We start from the raw sequence: 23,098 nt of genomic DNA, 5'->3' as shown, positions 1-23,098 counted from the left end.
ATATTATATAGTATTGCAATATTATTTATTGTCGACTAAATGTAGAAATATATATTAATTATTTTTCATAACTACATAAAATAGATAAGAAAGATGTGTCAATATATTTTAATTAGAGAGAAACAGAGAGAGAGAGAGAGAGAGAGAGAGAGAGAGAGAAAGAGACAGACAGAAAGAGAGAGAGAGAGAGAAAGAAAGAGAGAGATACTCCTTTCTAAATTTCTTAAAATTATTTTGATTATTGTTCTGCGCAATGATGGATGCGCACTGTACGTATATAAAATTTAACGAGCTTTGTCGTTTTACTTTAATGTATCGATCAAGTTGGACATTTGTAAAATTTTATCATTGTATAATCATTATGTTAGATACGAATGACGAAAGAATATTTTATCCTTTGGAAATATTATGCTTCATCAAAATTTTAGTAACTATGCATCGCGTGTAGGAAGTAGTTAGCGATAATGTCAAAAGGTGCGCTGGTGTTCCACTAAGCTACCCCCAGTCTTACTACCCCCACCCTTCCGTTTCAGCTCCCCTAGCTAGTGCAAATCTCGACGGATGAATGTTTTCTTAAGGGATTCTTCCCGAAACCGACGCGAATTTATAAGAGGAGTCATCTGAGGCTTGTAATTGTGAGTGAAATATTTTATATTAAAATCAATCGTCGAGCAAGCCGTTTTGATATTCGTCGATTCATGCTACTTTGGTTTCATAAACTAAGAAGAAACGTGATACTTGTGTTCAAGGCGTTCCTGGGGGGTGATGGTACTCACGCCGACAGCGTCTCCCACAAAGATTTCACCATTTTTCAATTAACAAAAAAATTGTCTGCGTCGCACACACGTCACAAATTCTTCGGTTAACCTGTCGGCTGGTACGCTTTGAACACGTGATTACGATAAATGCCGCGCAAGTAGAGCTTTAATTTCAAAGTTATTTTTATGGGGATTCTGGTTTATATATCCCGACTGATTTGTTTTGTTGCATGCTCCTACTAACGTTCTTATAGATTTTTCTTAGAACTCTCTGCCGTTTCGGTTCTTTTTTATTGGTATATAGCGTTAACGCGATTATACATTCTAATTTGAATAAGGATTAGCTGCACAATTTATATAACTGAAGAATAGTCTGTATCTAAGTGTAGTTTGGTATATATTGTTGTTACCACAGTTTCTCATATATTGGACAGCCATATTGTACATTTTTTTAACGATGCTGTCGCGTTTCTCGTTAACCTATTCTTGTTATGACTATTCACTTTCTCTCGTGTAAAATTTATCAATTATCTTTTTACAAATAATATCTTAAGAAATAATATATAAAAAGTAATTTCTCTTTATTTTATGTTAAATACAATTATATTAATTTGTATCTTTAATTCTATTGCTTTATATTAATTTAATTTAAGTTAATAGTTTTAGTATGTTATACTGGTTAAATGTATGTTATAATGGGTAAATGTATATAAATTTTGTTATATATTCTTATTTGTATTGCTTATATTGTTAGTAAAAATCTTATGTTGTTAGATCAATGAAGTATATTATTGTCTACATAATAAACTGTTATTCCAGCTTCGGTTGTTACATGTTTTCTGTTATATTTTTCAAATTACATCATCAAACAGTTATGAATAATATGAATGATACCACAATTAATATATCTATATATTTGGACTATATAACAATTTTATTATTGAAGCTTGTAACAAAAACAGATCCTTTGTTAATTAATGCTCTACATATTCTTTTAAATTGTTTTTGTTTTAATTGATTTATATTGGCTTTAACAGGCTTCCTTTACAGTATATTACCTTAATCATGGAAAGTGGAAGTAATTTGCCTAGTCCAGGCAATTATCCAGGTGGGAATCGGCAACAGTTTTGTGTATCATGGAATTCTCACCAGTCAAACATGCACAGTGCTTTTCCAAAGCTATTGAGCTCAGAACAATTCGTCGATGTTACTTTAGCTTGTGATGGTGGTTCTATCAAATGTCATAAAGTGGTATTATCTGCCTGTAGCGATTATTTAGAACGCTTATTGCTAGAAATACCATGTACTCATCCTATTATTTTTCTGAGAGATATGAGAATGTGGGAACTTCAAGCATTGGTCGAGTTTATGTACCGTGGTGAAGTATACGTAGAACAACAACAGCTTGCAAAATTGATGCAAGCTGCAGAAGTCCTGCAGGTATGGGATAAATAATGCTTTGGTATATTTCAAAATACTCTAAAGAATAACAATACATATATATATATATATATATATATATTTATTTATTTATTTAATTAAATATAGTAAAGGATTGAATCATTTGAAAAAAATTTTTTTGTTAGGTTCGTGGCTTATCGACTCAGGGAAGTGATAGCTCTTCAATCGAGAGTAATTCACAACAATGTGATTCTAATCCACCTATCACTCCATCAACGCCAACTCAACATGATGTACCTCATTTCAAATCCGATGACACTCACTCTAACGATGAAGGCAGCTCAAGCTTTTTGGAGCCTACCTCAGTTGCTGGATCTAGTACAGGAAATGTTCCATCTCATAATAATACTCCAACTTCGCAAAATCCAAACTCATCCAATTTTATGGAACATAGTGAAGCATTACAACATTTGGAAAAGGCTCTTAGTGCTTGCGAAGCTACTCTAACAGAAACTCAGGGGATGGTTAAAATGGAACCAGATGAACAATTTTCTCAACAGCAAGATGTCAAGCCTTATTCTATCACTATGGTACGAAATAGTAACTGCAATCCCAGCAGTCCATTTCCTGCTATAGAAGGTAAGAATAAATATTAATTAAAAATTTAACAATTGATAGTTGATTAATAATATTATGCATCTACAGGTTATCAAAGACGACAAAGACGTTCAGAAGAAGAACTTAAACAAGCTTCAGATATGGTTGCACGTGGCATGACATTTCAGGTGGCATCAGAAAAATATAATATACCTATCAGTACGATTCGTTTCTATATGGTTAGGAAGGGAATTTTACAAAGGCGAAAGCGTGGACGTGGTTCCAGCAATCTTGGAGTGAACAGTCAACCAGAAAGTCCTGCAAGCCCACCATTTCATATGATAAACTACCGTTTGCCAGACAGCCTAAATTCCAGCCTACCGTAGTGCTATACCAAAAGTAGTGAGTTTTTAGATTTCAGTTGAATCGAACAAATTATTTGTCGCTAAAGTCAGAGCTGTTCTGGACCATCATCCTTCCCTTTAAACTCTTTATGAGTTTTTCTTTATCCATATGTTATTTTACCACATCTAAGATGTTAAGTATGAACGCGATATGCAGGCGTTAATAAGGATATCTATTACTGCATAAAACTCGTGCATTTATTTTAAATTTTCATATAAAAATTTTTAATATTGCATGCACTCTACATTATATATATATATATATATATATATATATATATATATATATATATATATATGCATATAATGTGTTTATATATATATATATCATATATGCATACATATACATATATATTATATATATACATATATATGTATATATATAATATATATACATATATATGTATATATATAATATATATACATATATATTATATATATACATATATATGTAAGTGTATATATATATATACATATATACATATATATAATATATATGTGTATATTTATGAATAGGGTTTTGAACAGCTCTTTTCCATGTATATAAATTCCATATGTGAACGTTCGGACACAGCATTAAGCTAAGCAAGTATTTTCTCCATAAGATACAAAGTTCTTCAATAGCAATGCACGAGATGAACTCAGTGTTTTCCAAAAGACTGATCGCATCCGGTTCTTTTCAGTACAAAGCATCATAAAAACATAGTTTTTCTTGCGCAATTTTAGGATCATAATTTAGGTGACATCTCATATTAATGTTTGTCACATTTGTTAAGTAAAGAAACATTACACATTTATATATTTTTAAATGAGCATATTTGCACAGTATAAGGATGCAGTTATCAGAGATCGAATGTTTTGGATCATAATAATAATATTAATTGCAAATAAATTTATCCACTATATATTATATAGTTATATAGTATAAATATTGTTTTGCCCTCGCGCCATTTCCTTTCTCACATGTGGTACCTATTGAATGCAATTAACATATGTTCGCAAATATATAAACACAGATGCGAGTGCGCGCGCACACATATGAAATGGTAAAATATAGTTTGGTAACCATTATCCTCTTGTGCTGTGGTCGAACATAATTCATATGGTTCCTTTCGGGCCGTGTTCCGTTCTTCTACTTAGTGACCAATATGGCCTGCAAATGTGGATAGTGTAAAAGATTTGATTTCAAGTGCTACTTATTCATCATTTTAAAAGGCATTATCATTATGAAATCTTCACAAAAGTTCGGATATATCAAGTGAACAATATTTTTTTAATGACCTCAAAATGTTTTTGATACAATAAGTTTGTAGTTTAAGTTATTTTTTATTACATTATATTTATATAATTCAGCAATATGCATCTTATTATCTTAAGTCACTATGGCATCTGTACACCGCTTAACATATACCAGACATATATATATATATATAAATATATATATATATATATACACACACACACACACATATATGTCATGTGTATATATATATATGTCAAATTTTGTCTCATTGTGTATGATTATGTTTCAATAATTTATAATAACGGTAATGATAATAATAATTATAATAATGATAAAAATAATAATATTAATGATATCGATAATGATAGTAATAACAAAGAAGCTTCTTCACTTTTGTTGGGCACAACAATAACTTTTATGATCTGGTAAAAAGCGAAGTACAAAGATCATAAAGTTTTATCCATAAGTCACTATGTTCAAGACTGGTAACACGAGGCGCATATAATCATCTGAAATCGTAGACATTGCAGCTCTTAATCTATTATACAAGTATTTTTGTAGACATCTTTATCAAGGAAAGTTTGTTCTTTCTGCCTGTATTTTACATACCTTGATCATCTATAACGATAAGAGAACCGGTATTTGTTCAAAGTTTACCATTTAACTTTGTTAAACATCACAGGACATGAGAGATCATGACATAAGTAGTATAATGCTTTTTACATGCTAGTGTACAAATAACAATGTTTGTAATCGTCAATAAGTATCCACCAGTTTTCATAAAAGTGATGTGGCATAATAATCATCACTTTTCTAAATACTGGTTTTGCCTTGTCAAAAAAATTTTGATTGTATAACAACAGCTAAATGGCGCATATATGACGCAATCTTACAGTGTATTGCCTTTGTTAAATAGCATTTGGATAAAGCCATATTTTTCCATGCGATGCAATAATTCAGCAAAGTAAAATAACAATAAATGGAAAACAGCCTAAAATAGGAAAGAGTGCCAGATACATAAATGGACATAAACAATAAGATGCCATGATTAAAATTTATCAGCAGTTACAACATAGTTGCCTGCTTTTCTCCTGCTTTTATAGAGAATCGTTTACCTTTTTTGTATCAGGCAACATGGAGAATGTATGTATACAAATAAATGTATACAACTACATAAGTAGCCTAACTGACATAAAAATCATTGATAAATGCCTTAATTAATATACACAATGTCGTTTTGTTAAGTAATTATCGTGTAATCAAAGTATTAGAATATTATAGCTGATTCTGATTTATTTCACTTTTAATGACCGATTTAGCATAGTGTAAGATACAGTATAGATTATATTTACTAAATTTCATCCAACGTTACACAGTTAGATTCTGCGCTGATGTGAAGTGTTACAAAAAAAAAAAGAAGAAAAAAAAAGAGATGCGTTAGAACAGATTGGAGTACGGTGACATTGATACAGATTGAAAACAGAATTCGCGAATATTGCCTGTTATAGCGTCCAAACGGTTGAAGTAATAACTTCTTCGTATGTAGCATTCTTTCCAATACCTGTATCGTGTAAATCATTATTCTAAGAGTTCCAGTTGACAAAGGTTTTATACAAATCTATTAAACCAGTATTGCAAACCAATGAAGAATAATTAGTTTTCTAATAACACAGTACGTTTTACGTGAATTTAGTACAGTGCTTAAGTCAGTAATGCTCAGCGTATCTAACAAATATTTTTAGTGAAAATCCGTGTCATACTCACATGTATTATAACGTCTTAAAGTGTGTAACTAAACAACAATCAAAGAAGCGTGAACGATACTTAATAATTATTATCATAGCCACTCTTAAGAGTACATAGGTAGCCATTTTGAGGCAAATTATATTATATTTAATTATCCCATCATTTGGTCTCCGTTTTATAGTGGTATTATTATTTGTAGGTAGGTTTTTATACCTAGAATCAATGGATTTACCTCTCGCTCCTCGAAATGCATATTTTTAAGATTTTTTTTTTTTTATAGTTACCGAGACAAATATCTATTGGCATGATAGGCAGAGCGATCGGGAATTATTATTGTTTCCAAGACAACGCTACATTTTGCGAGAATTATTGTTATGACAACTGTTATATAGTCGCACGATAATAGTAAGCACAACGTACTCTATTTTATTTGTGAACATGATTTAGGATTAAAAGAAAAAAAAAACGTAAAAGAAAAAAAGAAAAAAAAGGAAACGTACGATTAATCTGAAAGTTGGAAAATTTAGAAGAAGAAGAAGAAGAAGAAGAAGAAGAAGAATAAGAAGAAAAAGAAAAACAAATTCGATAGGAAGATATAATACAATTAATATTCTATTATACTTAGTTTATAAATTTGTTATTATAAACAAAATTGATTAAGACAAAAATGTAGTATAATAAGTTGCACAAAACCACGATGCGGTTATTGCGCTTTCGGATGAACATCAATGAGTCTTCGCATGCCATTTGGCGTTCTCAAAATCGGATTAATGTCCGATGTTTTATACAGGAATCGTTATAGAAAATCATGGAGTTATAGAGAATTTAATTTTTCGAATCTATATATATATATATATATATATATATATATATATATATGTATATACATATATATCTGATAAGATTAACGAATCTATTATGATTAGTTGTGTGAAGAATCATGTTTTATCTAAAATCTTACGCGGAACGAATCATATACTTCGATCATGGGTTTATCAGAGTCAACGTTTTCATCGAATTATCAGTGAAAAGTTTTTTTGTATTAGCTCATATATAAATCATGTAAAATAATATTCCGTTTTGTTGATTTTCAATGACATATCGTTAAACCTAAAAGACACGTACACTGTGTTTAAAACGCGTGCAATATTCATTGAGATATCATTGAAGGATCATTGAAGGATCATTGAAAGATAAACGTGCGATCGATGTATCAATACGTAAAATGATTTGCGCTTAATGGATTCGAAAAGTTCAGGTTGCGCAAAAAAAAAAGAAAGAAAAAAAAAAGAAAAGAAAAAGAAAATCATGTCGCTTCAATTCGGTCTTGTTTGATTTTATTACAATGAATCAGATTTTATAACTAAACATCTAAATAAACTGCCGTGACACGTCTCTCTTTCTCTTTTCTGTCTTTTTTTCTTTTTCTCTCTTTCTCTCTCTCTCTCTCTCTCTCTCTCTCTCTCTATCTTTCTCTCTCTCTCTCTCTCTATCTCTCTCTTTCTCTTTCTTATTTTTTATTTTATTTTATTTTTTTTTATTTCTTTTTATTTTTTTTTCTTTTTTTTTTTTTTTTCATTGTCTATTCGTTTTCACTATATATATATTATATACATATATATATATATATAAAATGAAAAATGATAACAAATGGCCGTGAATGCAGTGTACACGTTCAAACAGGTAGCATCGATATATTTTTATCAAATATAAAAAAATTCGTAAAAACAAATTCGGAACAAATAATAAAAATGTTCTAAGGAATCATGATATTTTTGAAAGTAACAAAGCAAGCTTTTCAATGTAAAAAAAGAAAAGCATAACAAATAGATATGAAGTTAAAATCTATATTTATATCTCTGATTTATATTACCAGATCGCGCGAGCTTTATTCCCTCCTGAGACATTGTTTTTATAACACACGAAAATACTCGAAACCGCTGTACTTCTCTCTTTCTGAAAACTTAACGAACGCTTTTGTATGATCGTAAGAGGAAGGAAATTTCACTAGAGTGTATATATATATATATATGCACACACACACACACACAAACATACACACACTTTCCTACGGTGCTAATATTAAAATTCTTCGTAAACAAGCATTGCTTGTGCGCGATATATATTGAAATTTCGCTTGAATTACAAATTAGTGACGTTTCTATTTCTCTTTTTTCTCTCTCCTTCTCTCTCTCTCTATTTTTCTCTATTTCTCTCTCTCTCTCTCTCTCTCTCTCTCTCTATCTATCTATCTATCTATCTCTCTCTCCCTCTTTTTGTCTCTTTCTCTCTGACACGACTCTACGGAAAAGTTGCGTATACAAGATTCGTATCCAAATGCCGGCATTTATAATCTTTATAGAATTCAAGTATTGTTGTTTGATTTAGAAGTAAGCTGTGTTTTAAGAGTAAAATTGCTTTTAATTTTAAGATCGTGTAACATGTGTTAGTAAGCATGCTTCTATGTAGATGAATAGGACAACGCTATAACAATAATTATTATAATGAAAACTAATTATAAACATAAGGCATTTAATAAGTGCAAAAGTATTTCTTAATAAAAGTACTCTTGAAAAAAAAAAAAATGGAAAAAAAGAAAAAGAAAAGAAGAAAGACCCCTCTCATCATCATCATCATCATCATCATCATCATCATTATTATTATTATTATTATTATTATTATTATTATTATTATTATTATTATTATTATTGTTATTATTATTTTGTTTTATGCAGTCACTCAATACAACTTTCCTGCTTGAGGAATTGCTTTCTTCTCCTTTGTACTCTTCAATCAATGTGCGTTCTCATTCTGTTTACAATGTCTTCATTCTTTCTTTTTTTTTTTTTTTTTTTTTTTTTAATTTAATTTAATTTAATTTTAATTTAATTTAATTTTGTTTTTTTTCTTCTTTTTTTTTCTTTCTTTTTTTTCTTTTTTTTTTTTTTTTCTAGGTTCTCTTAATTCGTAACATTTATGTACCATTGCCAATAACCATTTTATTTCATTCTTAAATTTGTTATGATCTTTCGTGTCAAGAAACTTTTGCGTACGTTCTTGCTTAAAAACATTGTTTCTTCAACGTAAAACGTAAAAGCGCTTTTATACGAGCGTAAGAAAATTATCCCTGGTTGCCAAGAAAGCTTTTCAGACAAACGTAAATTTCCATATTTTCTCTCTCTCTCTCTCTCTCTCTCTCTCTCTTAACTCCATCCCCACCCTATAACCAACCATCTCCTCTTTCCCCTTCCCTCTTTTTTTTATCCCAATCATAGCACATGGTGGAAAAACGAATGGGGACTCTAAGCGGATTTTCGTCTTCGTCATTTTCATGAAGGCACGTCGCGCATCGTGTATTCCCTTTTTCTTTTTTTTTTCTTTCTTTCTTTCTTTTTTTTTTTTCTTTTCTTTTTCTTCCTTTATAACTTTACACTCTCTTCTTGTCTTCCTTTTTCTCTCAGAGTCCCTCATCGTCGTTCTCTTTCTTCTCTTTCCCTCTCTACAATTCGACTGATTTATTAGCGACTCGTGGCAAACGGCCGACGAACTTGACGAAGACCGGCAACGATATGAAGTTCCTTTAAGTTTCTCAGACTTCTTTTCTGTTTTTTCTTTTTTGCTTCGTAAGAAAAGCTGCCATTTTCTTTTTTTTTTTTTATTTTTGTTTTTTTGATCGTATAACTTTTCTTTTCTTTCTACCTCTCTCTTTCTCCTTCTATATCACCTATAATTTCATATATTATTAACGAATATACAGATTGATATTTTTTTTTCATCGTTATTCCAAAAAGAAAGAAAAAGGAAAGAAAAAGAAAAAAGAAAAAAAAAAAAGTTGAAAATAAAAGTCTTTTTATGCGCCATTTTAAAAACTACAACGTCGAGCCGAGCCGTCTGGAAAGTTCAATGTTAGTATGGAAAACGTCGCACGGTGGTGGGGGATGTATATATATATATATATATATTTTCGAAGACCGGAAGACGATATAATATATGACGAATGAATAGATCGAATAGATCGAATTTTATCGATCTATTTTAGGGTAAGTATTAAATTTGAAAATGGCGGAAGAAATATGTTTCAACGATATAATATAAATGCGTACGAACTAGGGTGGAGTGGGATGGGAAAAAGTTCGATAGGAAATATTTAGCAATATGTAATAACAAAGACGATGATATATATATATATATATATATATATATATATATATATATATATATATATATATTTGAAAAGAATCATAGAAGACGCGCTATCGAAGAATATACGGGACAGAGGGTCGTCGTTCGATAAAGGTTCGATGAGCGAAAATAAAAAAAAATAAAAAAAAAAGAAATAGAGAGAGAGAGAGAGAGAGAGAGAGAGAGAGAGAGAGAAAGAGACCAAAGAGGAAGACACCGACTTTATCTCGACTACTTTGTCGAGATACTTTAAAGATGTCAGGCTAGGTGGAGAAACGTGACCACTTGTAATCCGTGAGATCGTTCAAATTCGTATCGAATCGGTCGGTGTCGAAAATTGCGTCGTTCTTAAGTGCAAGAGAGAAAGAAAAATGAAAAGAAAGAGAGAGATAGAGATAGATAGAGCGAAAGAGAGAGAGAGAGAAAGAGTAAGATGATTAAGGAGAAACAGAGAAAGCCAGAGAGAGACGGATGATGCGCGGTGCGCAAGCTCTCGCGCGATCCCTTTGTGTTATTTTCGTGCGAGAATCGCCGTTCGAAGCTTTAAATAGGACCGAGTTTCCGACGAAGAAGGCAGTTTCTAATACCGATTCTACATGTTGGAGCATCGCACCGTATTCGATGTGAGTAAACAATAACAGGCCTGCGCGCCGGGTGAGAACGTCAAGTATTGGAAGTACAAGGGTATTCTTCGAATGGTGAAAATTGATTTCGATCGATCTACAAAATCCTTTCCTTTCCTTTCATTTTCTCTTTATCTTTCTTTCCCGCTCTCTTTACATATATATATATATATATATATATATATATATATATATATCTATCTATCCATTTATCTATTTCTCTCCCTATTTCTCTGTCTCTCTCTCTATCTCTCTCTTTTTCTTTCTCTCTTTCTCTCTATGTTTCTTATACTTTATTTTTCCTCTTATTTTCATACAAGACGATAGTAAACAATAAGGATATTTCAAAGGAAACGAAGAATTAAAGGTCGATACGTCATCGTTGAAAAAGTCTAGATAGATATTACAAATCTAAATGTTATCAGCTATATTTGTGTTTTATCTTTTGAACTAAAATCAATCTTAGATCACTGAAAGAGAAAGATAGAGAGGAAAAGAAAGGGAGAGAGAAAGAGAGAGAGAGAGAGAAAGAAGGAGAGTGAGAGGGGTAAGAAAGAATAAAGTAAGATACGTAATCGTGTCAGTCGCCGTCAGTACGATGGCCGATTTAATGATACATATACGCACCGTATGAACGTACGCGCGAGAGCAGCACGCCTCTGATTATTTTTAATCGTTTAAAAGGTACGTTCGTTAAAATTGGCAGCGAAGCAGACGTTTTCTTTTCAGTTCCTATATCGTACGTACTAAGTCTAAGTGTCTAAGTTGCTTCTAAATGCTTCCTTTTGGATCTAAGGTATTACGATAAAGCGAAGTATCGTTTATTCGTTTGAAAATTATATCAATGATAATTATATATATCACGAAATTCGTTAGATCTTTTCAACGGTACGATATCGTAATTCTCGTAATTCGAACGAACACATTTTATAATATAAAATACGTAAATATCAATTTAATCGTTGAAAAGTAATTAGAAAGTTAATTAAATTTAATTGATCAATTGATTATTGATATAAATGATGTTCGAATCGAAGAAAATTTGGAGAACGATAGATACGATTGTTTCTTTTTCTTTTCTTTTCTTTTTTATTTTTTTTTTTGTGAGAAACTATTGTTTTCTTGTTAATCACTGTCAAAAAAAAAAAAAAAAAAAAAGAAATGAGAGCTTCCAATCGAATTTTATGCGTTGAGATTCTCTCTGGATATCGTCGTTGTCGTAACGATATCATCGCCAAAATTGTCCCACCATCTTGGCAAAGTTTCCGAAGTGAGAAGTTGGCGATTTTTCGTTGCTTTCGTGACGCGCATCAGAACGATATAATCTATCTATATACATGTGTATACGTAAATACGTATAAATTATAAGTGCGTTTATCGAACTAACGAAAGTGCGAAGAAAACAAACAAACAAACAAATATTTACGATGGAGAAAGTGCGTTTTAATCGTATTATTAGATATTTTTGTTTCCTTTTTTTTCTCTTCTTCTTCTTCTTCTTTTCTTTTTCCATTCTTATTTATTTATGTCGTTTTAATTCCCTCCCTCCCTCCCTCCCCCCGTACAATCTCGATACAAGTCGATAATCGATCAGAAATTATTTTCAACAATTGGTACAAAAAAAATTTGTAACGTTTTAATTCGTTTTTTATTGCGATCTAGTCCTCCCATTTCATTCTGATTTCAATTTTACCGCGCATCTTTTATGGAATGATCCCTCTTTTTTCCCCGCGAATTTTAAACGAACCGATTCGCACCGTTCGTACGTGCGTTGGAAAATGCACCACGTGGTCAAAGAGTTTTGGCGGCCTATCGAATTCAATCGATCCCAACGTCGTGCGTGTCCGACCTACAAACGGAGTTTTTTTTTCTTTCTCTGCGATCGAAATAAATCATTCCGTCGAGTCTCACTCGTATACTGCAAAATTCGTGGAAATAAATAAGATAAATTTGTTCGTAGAATAGAACGGAAAAGCATAAAATAATATGTTAGGTTTGATTCGAATATATTAATAAACATTGGACCAAGATGTTCTTTTCACTGAAAAAATGATCGTCGGATAAAATGGAAAAATTGAAAAAAAAAAGAAAAGAAAAGAAAAGAAAAGAAAAGAAAAGAGTATCATAGAAATTTTGTCGGATTAATACCGTAATAATCGTTTCTTTATTCTTTGATTTTTCAGATGCCATTGCATTGCATCGCTAACCCGTTGCAACGGGAATTGGCTGACGCCATTATAAGGTTGCAACCGCTGGATGAAATTCGGATACTTCTCGCATGCGGTGCAAGGCCAAATGAGCCGGTAACCCAAGGTCTGAGACCTCTTCATTACGCCGTATGGCAGAGATACACCGACGCGGCTCAATTGCTTTTAGTTCGTGGTGCTGATATCGATGCTACCGACGAGTGCGGATATTCCGCGTTGCATCTTGCCGCTGAGCATGGCTATCTCGACCTCGTTAAACTTCTATTAAAATACGGAGCAAAGGTCGATCATAGAAAAGACACTGGGGAACTATTTCCCAGGTAAATAAATTTCATCTCGTTATATATACCATCAAATATCACATAGATCACTTTATTTCTAACAATAAACTACGTCTACGAGGAACAATGCTTTGTTATTTTTAATAGACTTTCTGTAGAGATCGAAATTTGTTACGAAGGAATTCATTGATCATTAGCCAATAATAGTCGTATCGATCTATCACTTTAACAATCGCAAAATGTGATCGTAAAAATAATATCTCTTGATTCTTTTAAAACTGTATCTCTAATCGTATTTATATAATATAATGTTTATTTATATATATATATATATATATATATATATATATAAATAAATAATATACATATGTCGTTGTGTTCTATAGGACCATGCTATGCGACGAGCCTTTACGATTGGCTTTGAGGAATCGCCACGTCGAAGTGGCTAGGACTTTGTTGGAAGCTGGCGCCAATCCAAACAAGAGATATTTCTTCGGTTCGGAGATTAATTTGGTTTCTCCGTTGGATCTGGAGTGTATGGAACTTTTATTGGCCTTTGGTGCTCAACCCAATATGAGGGATCGAGCTGGATTGACCCCTTTAATGAAGGCAACGAGATCGCCTCAGGTAAGAAATGCTAAGATCGAATGAATTATATTTTTTTATATTTTGTTTTTGATTTATATTTACTTTACTTTATTTTTCTTTTTTTTTTTGTTATATATCAGGGTATCGCATCTGTACTTCTTTTGTTGAGTTACGAAGCGGACGTAAATTCTATGACCGATGCCAGGCATGATTTTCGTACGGTTCTACATTATGCGATACTCGGTGGCGATCCAGCGGTTATCAATCTTTTGTTAAAACAAGGTGCTAGGCTAGACCTTGGACCAGATTACCAAAAGCCAACCGCATTAGATTTGGCTATACTCAAGGGTGATCCTTCGATCGTCGAGATGTTATTAGAGTCTGGTGAGTGTCACTTTAAGATTTACATAAATAAAATGTTTTCTTCAAACGAATCTAATTTTAAATAAAACATTTCTTTTATTACAATGCCGATGAGTATATATATATATATTAACGTACGTATTACATGTGCATATGGATATCTACATATAAATTTATTTAAGAGTTGCGCGATTACGTGATCGTAAAAGAAAAAATAAAATAAAATATATATAATAAAAATATATCTATAACGGAGTGTACGAAAATAAAAATTATTTTATTTCAGGTGCGGACGTGAATGCATCATCTCCGATCATTGGATCAGCCCTTCATGTCGCTTGCGCTGACAACATACCGAATAGACTTCAAATTCTTCAAATGTTGTTAGAACGTGGCGCTGATCCTAATCTCGTAATACGTAGCGACGAAGGTCTCTCGTTACGTCCAGTTTTAGCGGAATATGTAGCGTCTAACGAAAACCCGTCGGTTGAAGTTGTCGCATTATTACTTAAGTATGGAGCGCGGGTTGTCATAAAGACACAATTTCGCGATCCACACGGCATTTTAAATTCCCTTCAGAATACGGCGGATAAACCTAGATTATTAAGGGCACTATTAGAAGCGGCAGAAAGTTTTGATCCTTGTATGATAAAAAGATCGAGTAGTTTGACCGACGCACAGAAGGCATTAGTTATGGAAGCAGCAAGGACGCCATTACCTTTGACCCATCAAGCTAGGCTTATAGTGCGCAAATTATGCGGCACTAAATTACCAAAAATCGTTAGAGATCTGCAGTTACCTCAGTCGTTACATCGGTATCTTCTTTACGACTTTCATTAGCGATCGATTCGATTTCGTTTCGTCGAAACGTTTGCTCGCAACTTGTATATCCTATCTAATTATTTCGCAAAATGATATAACGAGATTCATTTATTTATACATATTATTCCATTTCTTTTTTTTTTTTTTCTTTTTGTTCTTTTTTTTTTCTTTTCTTTTCTTTTGGAATATCCTCTTTTTTTTCCTTGTTCTCGTTTTTCTTTTCTTTTCTTTTTTTTTTTTTTTCTTCTTCTTGCGAATTGACGACGATAGGTATTATACGAAAAATCGAAATCGATATGAAATTTAACTTTCTTAAAAGTTATCACTGTCGTGAGATCTCCGTGTACGTGTATTTCGTGCGTCTTTCATCTACCTGATTTGCGTATCTCAAGAGAGATAGTAGAGTGTGTGAGAGAGAGAAAGAAAGAGAGAGAGAGAGAGAGAGAGAAAGAGAGAAAGAGAGAAAGAGAGAAAGAAAAATAGAAAGAGAAACGTTCTCTGCTGAAGCGATCATAATCGATCGAGGAACGTTGCAGTTCGAAGAGCATTACGTATATTATACGAGTTTGAGTTCATTCGATATTAATGAATACTAATCTTCTCTTTAGAATCTAAGTTTTACGATTAATTTTAGTATTATAGCGTATCTCGTAAGAATCTCGAAGATCGTGTTTCTTTAACGTTTAGAATCGTTCTGTTATATATCTTTATGAACGGTATATAACAAATGTATAAGGAAAACAAAAAGTTCTTTCCAAAGAAAAAGAAAAAAAAAAAAAAGCAAAAAAAGAAAAAAAAGAAAACAAAAAACAAAAAAGAAAGAAAGAAAAGAGAGAATACGTTGCAGAGATATCCTGCGAGTTTCGTACGCTAAGAGATATTTAATTTTGTACCTTTGTACACGAAGAAGTTGGCACACGTGCGTGCACATACAGAGAGACAACCATACAGTGTTATGATAATAAAGAAGATACTGCAAAACTTTGGTATTCTTAAAAAAAAAAAAAAAAAAAAAAAAAAAAAGAAGAAAGAAAATGAAAAAGACGCGGACGAGTTACAAGATTTAAAGCATCAAGTTGATATTTGATTTGCTATCGCGCGACAAGTTTTAGTATAGTCGAACCTCGACTTCAAATCGAATATTTGGGCACAGAATTACGATGCGTAGAATGTTGGCCGGTTAAGAACGACGATGATACCATCGTATTCTATCCTCGAAATAGCAGCCTCAATACCGTCACTTACGTCAAACTTTTGGCAATCGTTTTTGTCCGTGAAGAAATTTGAACTTGAAATTACAATTCGTCTTTGTCCTTTGTGAAAATATGAATCTAAAGGGTCAAGGCAGTGATCCTTGTATCTGCTTAATGGAATCATGTTGTTTTATCACCAAGAATATATTTGTAATTTTATTTTTCATTTTTTTCTTCTTCTTCTTTTAGGCTCGTTAAACGAAGTCAAACGGATGTATAAATATTTTTAACGTGTAAAAAAAAAAAAAAAAAAAAAAAGAAGTAATTTAACGTTGTTATGTATTTAAAACTTCACAATCTTGGTATTGGAACTTTCAAAAAATTGCGCGTCGCATCGAATAGTATTTGATGAATTCGTAATTTGGCTAATTGCATCTGACCGGTGTCTTTTATGTTTCGCAATTCTTCCGCAACGAAATTACCAAAGGCCGTAAAAGTGTCCTTCTCTTGAACATCGATCGGGGACGCTTTTATTAAGCGTAATCGAGTATCCTCTGGATCTTTATTTTTTTGTCGTTTGCTATTCAGTTCAAGAAGATTTGATTCAACGTTAGAACTTCTTTTCAAGGTTTTACCAGGCGACTGTTTCAATTCGGGTACTTGTATTGGACATTGAAGATTGTAATCCAAGGTAACTTCGCCTGGTTCCAACGGAGTTAAAGTGCTGTTCTCGCTGTCGTAATAAAAAACATTTTGAATTTCCTATAGGGCAGAGAAAAAAAAAAGATACGTAAGAATGAATGACAGAATATCGCAATTAAGTAGTAAATAATCTATCGAATAGTATCGTAATTGTACCGGTATACTTAAGTCCAAATCCCGTTGAGTTTGTTGATGAGCTTCCTGTTGCGATTGTTGATGTTGATGAAGCTGCTGCTGCTGCTGCTGTTGTTGTTGTTGTTGTTGTTGTTGTTGATGATGATGATGATGATGATTTTGTTGAACTTGCTGCTGTTGAACACAGTCCGTGGTAATCGGATTAAGTGGTATCACTGATTTTTTAGCAACATCATCCTTAAGGAACATAAGTAAATCCAATGCGAACCATTGAGGCTTTCTGACTAGAAACGTATTGTTAGGGCCTGCATTTAACTTGGCATAATTCCATCTACGATATTCTTTCCTAAATGAACTACGAAGCATGTATAATTTCTTCTCAACGTCCGCTAATGAACAATTAAAATGATTCGCCATTTCCGTGAGAGCCTCGCGACGGAAACGTCGATTTTTATAAAACTCGTGGCTTGTGTCCCAGAGGCATTTTCTTTCTTTGTACATTTGTATCAAGGTCGTTGTATTGTTTTGATCCCATTCTGGTACTCCTTCTTGTGCGGTCAGACCAGAGCATGGAACTGAACTCATTATTGACATAGTTAGCTAGCTAGTTTGTATAGATATATTTCGTGTTTTATTTTTGATAACACTTCGTCGAATGAAATAGAAAATATTGATACTTCTTGTTTTGAGTTTTCTCACTCGGAGGAATAAAAGGTATTTGTGTTAACGTAGAGCACGAAATACAACTCCAAACAATATCGGAGTATATCCATGGAAACCGAACTGAATTGGCTTTGAACTGAATATTGTCTTTTAAACAGTTATATACATAAATCGAAAGACAATGGAAAACATACGTATGTCAATTTTTAATTTCATACAATATTATATTATACACAGAGGATATTGATATAGACTATATATTTGAGATCAAAAGTAAGATTAAATTAAAAATATAAATCATTTTATTTTCAAATTAAATAATTTTTCACTTTCAATCGAGATCAAAAGGATTCGACGATACAGTTCAGTTTCGATTTTACGCGTTTTATTTGTTTTTATCACTTTTTGCCATTTCTTTTGTTTCAATCTGTATCGTGGCAATTAAGTTATCGTTATTATCAACACACGTTTCTACATAAAATGATCGTTAATATTTCTATTCAGATCTTATTACGAAAATCTTTTAAAATATCCAATGGGATAGTGAGTATTGCTCGAGATGAAGTTAAAAAATATTTTGGAAAGTAAATATTTTTAAAATACTTATCAAAAAGTACTCTTGCTTTTTTTTTTTTTGTTAATTATACTCCTCATTTATTTCAATTGTATTATATATGTATATTAAATGCAGTCAGTATCGTCATATTCATATGTGGATCCCAAATGCCGAATATATTACAAAAATACAATATCCGCGAGCTTTGCCGGTTGATGCTGTAAAATGGAAATTTCCGTGGGAAGCATATGATGATGATGATGATGAAAAAGGAGAGACAGTGCAAAATATGCAAGTTAATTTTGGTCCTCAACATCCTTCAGCTCATGGAGTTTTACGTTTGATATTGGAATTGGAGGGTGAATTAGTTAAAAAAGCTGATCCACATATTGGACTTTTGCATCGTGGTACAGAGAAACTAATAGAAAATAAAACTTATATACAAGCTTTACCATATTTTGATCGTTTGGATTACATTTCGATAATGTGCAATGAAGAATGTTACAGTTTAGCTATCGAAAAGTTGTTAAATATAGACGTACCTTTACGTGCCAAATACATACGGGGTCGGTATTAATTTTCGATTGATTAATATCTGATTTAATAGAGATGTTCTTATAGAAGATCTTTTTTTTCTTTTTTTTTCTTTTTTTTTTTTTTTTAATGTTTATAAGTGTATGGAAAAAAAAATTATTTTATTATTTTTATTGCAGTGCTTTTTGGAGAAATAACCCGAATATTTAGTCATATTATGTCAATATCAACACAGGCACTGGACATAGGTGCAATAACTCCTTTTTTTTGGTTTTTTGAAGAACGTGAAAAAATAATGGAATTTTTTGAAAGAGTGAGCGGTGCACGTATGTTTGCAGCTTATGTGCGCCCTGGTGGTGTAGCTTTTGATTTACCCTTGGGTTTATTAGATGATATTTATCAATGGGCTAGTATGTATTCTGAAAGACTTGATGAAATAGAAGATTTATTGACTGAAAATCGAATTTTTATTCAACGCTTGAAGGATATTGGTACAATATCAGCTAAAGATGCATTAAATTTTGGATGCAGTGGAGTAATGTTACGGGGATCTGGTATTGAATGGGATTTGAGAAAAATTGCACCATATGATGCATATGACTTAGTTGACTTTGATGTACCTGTGGGTATAAATGGAGATTGCTATGATAGGTAACATTAGTAATAAAATTAATCAAAGTTAATAAGAGTATTTGTATTTATTAAATTATGTTTATTGGAATATAGATATCTCATACGCATTACGGAAATGCGTCAGTCACTTAGAATAATTTATCAATGCCTAAATCAAATTCCATGTGGTGAAGTGAAATGTGATGATGTCAAAATTGTACCGCCAAGCAAGAAAGAAATGAAAACCAGTATGGAAGCACTTATCCATCACTTCAAATTATTTTCACAAGGTTTTCAAGTACCACCGGGTGCTACATATACATCCATTGAAGCACCAAAGGGTGAATTTGGAGTTTATCTTGTTAGTGATGGTAGCTCTAAACCATATCGATGTAGACTTAGAAGTCCTGGTTTTGCTCATCTAGCAACATTGAAATTCATTGGACCTGGTTATTTGTTGGCAGATATTGTTGCTATTCTTGGTACATTAGATATAGTATTTGGTGATGTAGATAGATGATCTTGTTAACAGGATGATAATAAGTAAGTAATTTTATTATATTCTTATGATATTGTTATGAAATGTATTCTATCTACCATTTGCAAGTTGATCTTTTGAATAACCTTAAAATATTTGACAATTGATATTATATGTTATATAAATTTTATTATTTCTAATTTTATTGATTTGTACATATAGAGACAATATCGGTATTTAGTTTAGAACATTAATAGCTCGTTATAATTATCTTATGTATATTAATAATATAAAGTAATCAACTTATAATTACCAACATGAAGTAATATATTAACTTACAATACTTAAATCAAACGAATCGTATTTTCTTTTTTTTTATATGAGCTTTTTGAACACATATTAAATAATCACATTTTTAAACGTTTATATATATATATATATATATATATATATATATATGTATGTATATATATATGGCACGTACCAAATAAATATGTACTATATAGACATACGTAGTAAAGTATTACAGCAAATGTCGATATTTGTCTTTCCTATTGTTTTCATAACAACATTTATGTCATACTATTATTTATATCTTTTAAATAAGAATAACCATAAGATAGAATCATTTTTTAAATCGTATTAATAAATACTTCAAAAACATTATTTATCGTATAATTGATCGAGCTCAACGAAACTCGAAGATGTCGTTCATGTTCGTTTAGGTTCGGTTATGTTCGGTTTTCGTCATTTTCGTCTAGTTAACGTAACCTAACTTTGGTATTTGCTTGAAGAATTTGAAGATTTGAGTGCAGTTGTCCGTAGACAGCTGTGTTAGATTGGTTTTAGATCATGGCGACCGGAGTGTTAAGGACAGTCCTACGAAAATCTGTAGGATTGTATAATGATGCAGCGTATCTTACGCGAATATATCCAACAACGTAAGTACCATAGAATAATTATGAATGTAATATGATTCTTCGTAATAATTTATATAACGTTATTTTTTTCTTTTTCTTTCTTATTAATTAAGTTGCCAATACTACAACAATAGACATTGTACTGTGAAGTAATTTTTATAGGCAACATCGCCACAGCCATGATTGGGCCCCAGATATAGAATATATGAACTCATTGAAACGTCCACAAGCTTTACCAATTGATTCTGTAAAATGGCAATTTCCATGGGAAAAACATGACATTGAAGAACGTGGAGAGACAGTGAAAAATGTACAAGTTAATTTTGGCCCTCAACATCCGGCAGCTCATGGAGTGTTACGTTTAATATTAGAATTAGAAGGAGAAGTTGTAATCAGAGCTGATCCACATATTGGTCTTTTGCATCGAGCAACAGAAAAGCTTATAGAATATAAAACATATATGCAAGCATTACCATACTTTGATCGTTTAGATTATGTTTCTATGATGTGTAACGAGCAATGTTTCTCTTTAGCAATTGAGAAATTATTAAATATAGATGTACCACTGCGTGCAAAATATATTCGAGGTAGATATATATGTATATATATATATATATAATATTGACATAATAAGTGATATAGGAATGTATACATTTCTTTTTTTGTAAATTATATATACTCACAATGAAGTTGATGGTTCAGACTATATCTAACGAATACATAAATCTATTTTATTACAGTATTATTTGCGGAACTCACTCGTATCTTGAATCATATTATGGGAATAGGAACTCATGCATTGGATGTAGGTGCAATGACCCCATTCTTTTGGTTGTTTGAAGAAAGAGAAAAATTAATGGAATTTTATGAAAGAGTTAGTGGAGCTCGTATGCATGCTGCTTATATAAGACCTGGTGGAGTGTCTTTGGATCTTCCATTAGGTTTATTAGATGATATTCATGAATGGGCTACGCAGTATGCTGAAAGAGTTGATGAAGTAGAAGACATGTTAACTGAAAATAGAATATGGATGCAACGTACAAAGGATATTGGTGTAATTACAGCAGCAGATGCATTGAATATGGGCTTTAGCGGAGTAATGTTACGGGGTTCTGGAATTAAATGGGATTTGAGAAAAACTGCACCATATGATGCGTATGATTTAGTTGACTTTGATGTTCCTGTTGGTATAAATGGTGATTGTTATGATAGGTAATATTATTGATAAAATTAATCAAAATCTACAAGTGTATTTGTATTTATTAAATATATATTTAATCCTAAATTAGGTATCTCATTCGAGTTGAGGAAATGCGTCAGTCTCTTAGGATAATCGAGCAATGTTTAAATAAAATGCCACCTGGCGAAGTGAGATGCGACGATGCTAAAGTTGTACCACCGCGTAGAGAAGAAATGAAAACTAGTATGGAAGCTTTAATTCATCATTTTAAATTATATACACAAGGTTTTCAGGTACCACCTGGTGCTACATATACTGCTATCGAAGCACCAAAGGGTGAATTTGGAGTATATCTTGTTAGTGATGGTACTAGTAAACCATATCGGTGTAAGATCAAAGCTCCTGGATTTGCACACTTAGCTTGTTTGAAACATATAGGACCAGGTCATATGCTTGCTGATATCGTAGCCATTATTGGTACACTGGATGTAGTATTTGGTGAGATTGACAGATAAAATGTTGATAATTGTATATTTGTAGTAGATAAGTAAATTTATTATATTATGCTATGTTAATGAGAGAACTCATTTAGCATGCAATAATAATAAATGAAAGGTATTTTATATACCTTAATAACCTGTAAAAAAAATAAAAAAGAACAGACATCTTATTCTAGATAATTTATGAGCAGGAACATTTATTAATAATTATTAAGATATAACAATATTTATTGTCATCATTAGGATATAACGATATTTATTATCATCATCTTGGGATAAATTTTTTTCTTAACAAATACTTTTTTTTTTTTTTTTTTCATAATTTCATACATGAGGAGATATAAACAGAATTATTCTAAGATGGATGTACGTTTGCGATGATTTAATTGTACGTACATATGCGTTTCACG

The 23,098-nt window shown here is 31.8% G+C and overlaps 5 protein-coding genes across 14 annotated transcripts; 4 read left to right on the top strand and 1 right to left on the bottom strand.

Annotated features, from left to right (window-relative positions):
- The first annotated feature begins 144 nt into the window (after positions 1-144).
- LOC124956465 (broad-complex core protein isoforms 1/2/3/4/5) lies at positions 145-7,461 on the top strand. Of its 4 annotated transcripts, none has more exons than XM_047512300.1 (5): positions 145-635; positions 1,796-2,198; positions 2,345-2,798; positions 2,865-3,158; positions 6,430-7,461. In XM_047512300.1, the coding sequence occupies exons 2-4, from the start codon at positions 1,824-1,826 to the stop codon at positions 3,140-3,142; spliced, it is 1,107 nt and encodes a 368-aa protein (XP_047368256.1). In that variant the 5' UTR covers positions 145-635; positions 1,796-1,823; the 3' UTR covers positions 3,143-3,158; positions 6,430-7,461. The 4 variants fall into 4 exon arrangements, with proteins under 4 accessions (XP_047368256.1, XP_047368254.1, XP_047368253.1 ...); XM_047512298.1 differs by lacking the exon at positions 6,430-7,461 and adding an exon at positions 750-877 and having other exon boundaries at positions 146-635; positions 1,809-2,198; positions 2,865-3,405; XM_047512297.1 differs by lacking the exon at positions 6,430-7,461 and adding an exon at positions 750-877 and having other exon boundaries at positions 146-635; positions 2,865-3,405.
- Positions 7,462-10,592: 3,131 nt separating this feature from the next.
- Positions 10,593-16,196, top strand: LOC124956435 (ankyrin-1-like). Of its 3 annotated transcripts, none has more exons than XM_047512237.1 (5): positions 10,593-10,954; positions 13,138-13,481; positions 13,829-14,069; positions 14,171-14,414; positions 14,680-16,196. In XM_047512237.1, exons 1-5 carry the CDS (start codon positions 10,928-10,930, stop codon positions 15,231-15,233), a joined length of 1,410 nt encoding a protein of 469 aa, XP_047368193.1. In that variant the 5' UTR covers positions 10,593-10,927; the 3' UTR covers positions 15,234-16,196. The 3 variants fall into 3 exon arrangements, with proteins under 3 accessions (XP_047368193.1, XP_047368195.1, XP_047368194.1); XM_047512239.1 differs by lacking the exon at positions 10,593-10,954 and adding an exon at positions 11,549-11,638; XM_047512238.1 differs by lacking the exon at positions 10,593-10,954 and adding an exon at positions 11,715-11,750.
- On the bottom strand, positions 16,171-18,151 carry LOC124956438 (probable E3 ubiquitin-protein ligase bre1). The gene is made up of 2 exons (XM_047512242.1): positions 17,267-18,151; positions 16,171-17,170 (listed from the first exon to the last, which is right to left on the bottom strand). Exons 1-2 carry the CDS (start codon positions 17,837-17,839, stop codon positions 16,760-16,762), a joined length of 984 nt encoding a protein of 327 aa, XP_047368198.1. The 5' UTR covers positions 17,840-18,151; the 3' UTR covers positions 16,171-16,759.
- Positions 16,883-20,993, top strand: LOC124956434 (NADH-ubiquinone oxidoreductase 49 kDa subunit-like). Of its 4 annotated transcripts, XM_047512236.1 has the most exons (6): positions 16,883-18,102; positions 18,413-18,492; positions 18,600-19,030; positions 19,178-19,649; positions 19,725-20,153; positions 20,814-20,993. In XM_047512236.1, the coding sequence occupies exons 3-5, from the start codon at positions 18,619-18,621 to the stop codon at positions 20,128-20,130; spliced, it is 1,290 nt and encodes a 429-aa protein (XP_047368192.1). In that variant the 5' UTR covers positions 16,883-18,102; positions 18,413-18,492; positions 18,600-18,618; the 3' UTR covers positions 20,131-20,153; positions 20,814-20,993. The 4 variants fall into 4 exon arrangements, with proteins under 4 accessions (XP_047368192.1, XP_047368191.1, XP_047368189.1 ...); XM_047512235.1 differs by having other exon boundaries at positions 16,883-18,492; positions 20,914-20,993; XM_047512233.1 differs by having other exon boundaries at positions 16,883-18,492; positions 20,904-20,993.
- LOC124956436 (NADH-ubiquinone oxidoreductase 49 kDa subunit) lies at positions 20,914-22,868 on the top strand. Of its 2 annotated transcripts, none has more exons than XM_047512241.1 (4): positions 20,914-21,029; positions 21,171-21,595; positions 21,749-22,220; positions 22,298-22,868. In XM_047512241.1, exons 1-4 carry the CDS (start codon positions 20,941-20,943, stop codon positions 22,701-22,703), a joined length of 1,392 nt encoding a protein of 463 aa, XP_047368197.1. In that variant the 5' UTR covers positions 20,914-20,940; the 3' UTR covers positions 22,704-22,868. The 2 variants fall into 2 exon arrangements, with proteins under 2 accessions (XP_047368197.1, XP_047368196.1); XM_047512240.1 differs by having other exon boundaries at positions 20,915-21,029; positions 21,159-21,595.
- Positions 22,869-23,098: the final 230 nt, after the last annotated feature.

Source organism: Vespa velutina, chromosome 22, assembly GCF_912470025.1.
Source record: "Vespa velutina chromosome 22, iVesVel2.1, whole genome shotgun sequence".
Taxonomy (NCBI): Eukaryota; Metazoa; Arthropoda; class Insecta; order Hymenoptera; family Vespidae; genus Vespa; species Vespa velutina.
The sequence above is the reverse complement of the archived record's forward strand: the minus strand, read 5'-3'. Positions and strand labels throughout refer to the sequence as shown.

Bases quoted from the DNA above. Each gene is read 5' to 3' on its own strand.
- LOC124956465 (XM_047512300.1), top strand. From the start codon at position 1,824: ATGGAAAGTGGAAGTAATTTGCCTAGTCCAGGCAATTATCCAGGTGGG. The intron at 2,199-2,344 runs GTATGGGATAAA...TTTTTTTGTTAG, and splicing joins AAGCTGCAGAAGTCCTGCAG to GTTCGTGGCTTATCGACTCA. The intron at 2,799-2,864 runs GTAAGAATAAAT...ATGCATCTACAG, and splicing joins TCCATTTCCTGCTATAGAAG to GTTATCAAAGACGACAAAGA.
- LOC124956435 (XM_047512237.1), top strand. From the start codon at position 10,928: ATGTTGGAGCATCGCACCGTATTCGAT. The intron at 14,070-14,170 runs GTAAGAAATGCT...GTTATATATCAG, and splicing joins AGGCAACGAGATCGCCTCAG to GGTATCGCATCTGTACTTCT. The intron at 14,415-14,679 runs GTGAGTGTCACT...ATTTTATTTCAG, and splicing joins CGAGATGTTATTAGAGTCTG to GTGCGGACGTGAATGCATCA.
- LOC124956438 (XM_047512242.1), bottom strand. From the start codon at position 17,839: ATGTCAATAATGAGTTCAGTTCCATGCTCTGGTCTGACCGCACAAGAA. The intron at 17,171-17,266 runs GTACAATTACGA...TCTGCCCTATAG, and splicing joins ATTTGGACTTAAGTATACCG to GAAATTCAAAATGTTTTTTA.
- LOC124956434 (XM_047512235.1), top strand. From the start codon at position 18,389: ATGATCGTTAATATTTCTATTCAGATCTTATTACGAAAATCTTTTAAA. The intron at 19,031-19,177 runs GTCGGTATTAAT...TTTTTATTGCAG, and splicing joins ACGTGCCAAATACATACGGG to TGCTTTTTGGAGAAATAACC. The intron at 19,650-19,724 runs GTAACATTAGTA...ATTGGAATATAG, and splicing joins AATGGAGATTGCTATGATAG to ATATCTCATACGCATTACGG.
- LOC124956436 (XM_047512240.1), top strand. From the start codon at position 20,941: ATGGCGACCGGAGTGTTAAGGACAGTCCTACGAAAATCTGTAGGATTG. The intron at 21,596-21,748 runs GTAGATATATAT...ATTTTATTACAG, and splicing joins GCGTGCAAAATATATTCGAG to TATTATTTGCGGAACTCACT. The intron at 22,221-22,297 runs GTAATATTATTG...ATCCTAAATTAG, and splicing joins AATGGTGATTGTTATGATAG to GTATCTCATTCGAGTTGAGG.